Source organism: Aotus nancymaae, unplaced genomic scaffold, assembly GCF_030222135.1.
Source record: "Aotus nancymaae isolate 86718 unplaced genomic scaffold, 86718_ANA_hifiasm-v0.15.2.pri h1tg000064l_1, whole genome shotgun sequence".
In the NCBI taxonomy this organism is placed as follows: domain Eukaryota; kingdom Metazoa; phylum Chordata; class Mammalia; order Primates; family Aotidae; genus Aotus; species Aotus nancymaae.
In genome coordinates this window covers 10,620,937-10,626,292 of record NW_026988479.1, presented here as the reverse complement: position 1 = coordinate 10,626,292, position 5,356 = coordinate 10,620,937, and the positions used below count along the sequence as shown (strand labels likewise).

The window sequence follows — 5,356 nt, the reverse complement described above, 5'->3', positions numbered from 1 at the left end:
AGCCCGCCCCGAAAGGAGCGTGCCTCGGCCGCTAATCGCCCGCACCCCCGCCTCCGTTTCACTGCCTGGAGACGCCCCAGCCAGCTTAGCCCGAGCCGACCCCCGCGGCCGCGCTACGCCGCCGATTGGCCGGCGGTAATTACGGGCACACTCCGGGTGGGGGGAGGGGCGGGGGCGGCCTCCCGCGAGCATAAATTATGCAAATACCCGGGCGCCGCACGGGGATGACCTGCCGCCTCGTTCCATTCACCCGGGCTGCCGCGGGGGCGGAGGTGGCAAGGGAGGGGGGCGTCCATTGTTACGCTGGGTACTTAAGGGGTCCTGAGGCCGGTCGTGTGCCACACTCGGTGCTCACACGAGCTGATCTGATCGCCGGCGACATCACTCGGGAGACGGGCCGGGCGCGTGGCCCCTGCAGGCGAGGCGAGCAGGCGAGGCCAAGTTCCCCGTGCGTCCCTGAGCCCTTCCAGGCTCTCGCGCCTGCAGCTGGCACAGAGTAACAACCCCAGGCCGTTGGGAACGTAAGTGCGCCCTGGCGGCCCTGCCCTCCGTCCGGGCTGCAGAGCTCTGAGCGCCTTTCTATCCTTCCGTCGGTCCTGCACAGCGCAACAATGCCAGCCCCTCTGGAGACCTGCATCTCCGACCTCGACTGCGCCAGCAGCAGCAGCAGCAGCAGTGACGTGTCCGGCTTCCTCACTGACGAGGAAGACTGTGCCAGGCTCCAACCGCCGGCCTCCGCCTCGGGGCCGCCCGCGCCGGTCCGCAGGGGCGCGCCCAGTACCTCCCGCGCGTCGGAGGCTCCGAGGGCACAGGACGAGGAGCAGGAGCGGCGGCGGCGCCGCGGCCGGGCGCGGGTGCGCTCCGAGGCGCTGCTGCACTCGCTGCGCAGGAGCCGGCGCGTCAAGGCCAACGATCGCGAGCGCAACCGCATGCACAACTTGAACGCGGCGCTGGACGCACTGCGTAGCGTGCTGCCCTCGTTCCCCGACGACACCAAGCTCACCAAGATCGAGACGCTGCGCTTCGCCTACAACTACATCTGGGCTCTGGCCGAGACACTGCGCCTGGCGGATCAAGGGCTCCCCGGAGGCGGTGCCCGGGAGCGCCTCCTGCCACCGCACTGCGTCCCCTGCCTGCCCGGACCCCCAAGCCCTGCCAGCGACGCGGAGTCCTGGGGCTCAGGTGCCGCCGCCTCTCCCAGCGCCGCCGCCGCCTCCCCACTCTCTGACCCCAGCAGCCCCGCCGCCTCCGAAGACTTCACCTACGGCCCCGGCGACCCCGTTTTCTCCTTCCCAGGCCTGCCCAAAGACTTGCTCCACACGACGCCTTGTTTCATCCCTTACCACTAGGCCCTTTGTAGGCACCGTTACCTTCCCCCTCCCCTAGTAAGCAGGCAATAGATGGGGCCCCAGCTGCCGCCTCCTGGGGACCCCTCTCCAGGCGGAGGGAGGAAGCGGGAGCTTTAAAGGGGTCGGGGATACCTGAGCCGCTTGTTAGGTCGCCGCACCCTCGCTGCGGCTGCCTCTTGGTCTGTTTCTCTAGCCCTCAGCCCCGGGCCCCTCCTGCCCGTCCCTAGACGGCCTTTCCTTTTGCACTTTCTGAACTCCACAAAACCTCCTTTGTGGCTGGCTCAGAACTGACCCCAGCCACCACTTCAGTGTGATTTAGAAAAGGGACAGATCAGCCCCTGAAGACGAGGTGAAAAGTCAATTTTACAATTTGTAGAACTCTAATGAAGAAAAACGAGCATGAAAATTCGGTTTGAGCCGGCTGACAATACAATGAAAAGGCTTAAAAAGGAGAGACAAGGAGTGGGCTTCATGCATTATGGATCCCGACCCCCACCACTGCAGGCTCGCTCTAGGAAGAACTGGAGACTCTTGCTTAGCTATTCAGGCACCGGGCTGGAGAGTACTTTAATTTATTCAAGATACATCATTCATATGAAAATGTATTTTTGTACATAAAGAGTTTATTCTATTATGAGCTGTCAGAGTTTACGTTTGTACTGCAGATGCTTCATGTAAATAAAAACTAAGAAAAAAATAAGTCACCAAGTTTCTTGCCTAATATTGGTGTCTCTGGGGCTTTTCTTGCTTTTCCCTGGTGGCTCAACCACTAAAGTGAAACACTATCCCCATTCACCTCCAAAGCCTCCAGTCCTGTTTCAAAAACAATTAAAAAATAAAACGCACCTGATTTCCACCAAGAAACGGATAAAGACAGACTAGGGCATTTGGGATCCATCATTTCCTTTCACCTTGTAAACACAAGGGAGATCTTTCAGGCTCCCCATAAGCCAATTAAGACTTTTTAGTAGAGAATTAGCCCCGGATCCGCAGCTACCTGTTGAGGTAGAGGCAGTGGGAGAGTCTTTCTTTTGAGGAGCTCCACATCAGCTGGCTCTGTGTTTCAAAGAGAGGGGATTAAAAAGATCAATACAGTGTGACCACTGGTTAGGAAGTCGCAGTGACAGGTGGGCCTAGGCTAGGCAAGCAGAAGGGTCCACTCTTATAACAGCCTATTTAGAGGGGGAAATTAATTTGTAAACAATGCATCCAAATTGTTTTCCATTGAGTCTGGATTCACCCTGGCTGTGAGGTGTGGGATGGATTATGCTGGTGTGGTGTCCTGAGTGGGGTGTGTAGTTGCCTAATATTGTGAGCTAGGGTGCCTGCATTCTCCTCAGCCCCCATCCCCCCAACACACACACACACACACACACACACACATACACACACACACTTAACACCCTCTGTGGCCCACAGTGGTGGGGGAGGCACACAGAGGGAGGGCTCGGGTGCAGGGCTTGCTCAGCCAGGCCTCAGGGGCAATAGCTAAAGCTTTCATTTGATGCCAGAGAAATCAGCTGCCCAAACTCAGTGGGGATTTTTCTGGCTGCAGTGCGTTTGTCTGTTGTCTTACAATTAGCTAACAGCATCAGCTAGTAGCAGTTTTTGTTTTAAATTTTTACAATGTGGGTAATTACAAGAGGTAGTTCCTAAAATGCTTTTACTGACGTTTCCTCAGCTCACAAGTTACCCTATGATGTTCAGACCAGATCTCGGCCAGGCACTTTGGCTCACGTCTGTAATCCCAGAACTTTGGGAGGCCCGGGCATGTGGATCACTTGAGCTCAGGAGTTCGAGACCAGTGTGGACAACATGGTGAAACCTCATCTCTACAAAAAACACAAAAATTAGCCAGCGCGGTGATGCACACCTGTGGTCCCAGCTACCCAGTAGGCTGAGGAGGGAGGATCGCCTGAGCCCAGGGAGGCAGAGGCTGCAGTGAGCCCTGATGGTGCTACTGCATTCCAATCTGGATGACAGAGACCCTGTCTAAAACACACACACACACCCACACACAAACAAAAAAAACAGGTCTTTTTTTTCCACTGAGTTCTTCTTTTCCTGAATATAATGATTTAGTGGCAAGGGTGCGTGGAAGGTGGGAATGTGCTCAGGAAAATGAGTCCTGAACACAAAGCTGGTAGAGTGAATGATATTGATGGAGAAATTAATTTGTGTAGGAGGCAAATAGAAGCAGAGGGCCAGAGTACAGCCACTGATGGTAGGTTCTACTTATGAAAGTATTTTCCTTCCTCACATGTCATCATGGTGAGTTGGAGCCACAGATCCACACACTAGGTCCCTGAAGGCATCACTAAGCCTAGCCATTGAGAAGGTGCCCGCCTTCAGATACAAAGGCTACTTTGCAGAAGGTTCTGGAAAGTTGAATGCCTTTTCTGATTGCTCCCAGAGAGACAAAGTCATCCAAGAAAATCTTCAAATTGCTTCTTCTAAAAGCTCCAAGGAAAAAGTTGTGTCTCTAAAATAACCCAGTCCAGGGTCTCTATTGTCTGTCTCAGAGTTGATTCACTTGACTAGCTTTGTGTTTTCTGTTTTCCTAGTACAAACAGCAAAATGGTCTGCATCAGATTTTCTGTTCTCCCATGCATAGTATGCTTGAAGTGACTCCCTCTAGCTTTCCGAAGGGGCCAGGCCAGGTTCTAGAAGGGCAAGTCTTCTATGGAGAGGAGAGTCCAGCCATAACATAGGCACACATGTCTGGGACAGGGAAAGAGAACAACAGCTTGTGTCCTGATTATTGTCCAAGCACTGGCAAACAGCTGGAGCAGGAGCTTTGTCTCATACAGCTAGCTGCATATGGGCAGCACTGAAAACAGGGGGAAAGACCATTACCACTGAGACTGAACATAGCAAAGCATATCCTCAAGTTTGTTGCCACAATAGGCTCACAACTCAAGATGTAGGCCCCAGAGCACCTTTCCAAAAAGAAAAGTCTTTAACAACATTGCTGGTTGGGGGGCATCTCTACTCCTGCCAGTTAATACTATTCTTCTAAGGAAGTAAGCATATATGTGCAGCTCTTAGAATTCTCAAATAGGGGAAAAGAAGGAAAGTGATTAAAAATGCTTATCCCCACCTCAGGGACCTCTTTCTTCCTGCAACAAATTCTCATTCATCTACAGACACCTGCGAAGGTAGGGGGTGGGATGGGGGTCAGGGGGTGGGGGGCGTAAGAGAAGAGCGGGTAGGTTACTAAAATATACTAAACAATGATAGAACATAGACCTCCCTGCTGACAGCCATGTCCCTATCCTCCACATAATCTTCAGAAACCTTCTTCATTCTCTACCTTAATCTCTAAGTTTATTTTTGCCCTGGTTTAACATATGGCTTTGTTTTTGTTTTTGAGACAGAGCCTCACTCTGTTGCCCAGACTGGAGTGCAATGACGTGATCTTGGCTCACTGCAACCTCCACCTCCCAGGTTCAAGCAATTCTCCTGCCTCAGCCTCCCAAGTAGCTGGGATTACAGACACACACCACCATGCCTGGCTAATTTTTTGTACTTTTAGTACAGACAGGGTTTTGCCTGTTGCCAGGCTGTTCTTGAACTCCTGACCTCAGGCAATCCACCTCTCTTGGCCTCCCAAAGTGCTGGGATTACAGGCAAGAGCCACCATACCCAGCCAACATGTATATTGTATATACTTCTTCCAAGCCTTTGTGAAAGCAGGGAAGGGAAGATTAGGATAAACTAATAAAATGAAGATTCCACTCATTCTCTTATTTCTTTAATGACTCTTCATCAAGCCCCTACTATGTGCTGAGCACTTTTCTAGGCACTGGAGTAACCAGGACAGACAAAGTTCTTGGCCCGAAGGAGCTTTCATTCTAGTGGGGAAAGGCAAAATAAATTTATGAAAGACTGCAGTAAGTTCTGAGGAGAAAAAACAAAGCAAAAGAAGGTGGCTATGGAATGCTAGGGTGGGAGAATTGTTGCTCTTTTAGAAAAGATAGTCAAGGAAGGTATTTAAATGTGGTTAC

The 5,356-nt window shown here is 52.4% G+C and overlaps 1 protein-coding gene across 1 annotated transcript; it reads left to right on the top strand.

Moving 5' to 3' along the window:
* Window positions 1–337: 337 nt before the first annotated feature.
* NEUROG1 (neurogenin 1) lies at window positions 338–2,038 on the top strand. The gene has a single exon (XM_012450739.2). It carries the CDS (start codon window positions 612–614, stop codon window positions 1,347–1,349), a length of 738 nt encoding a protein of 245 aa, XP_012306162.1. The 5' UTR covers window positions 338–611; the 3' UTR covers window positions 1,350–2,038.
* Window positions 2,039–5,356: the final 3,318 nt, after the last annotated feature.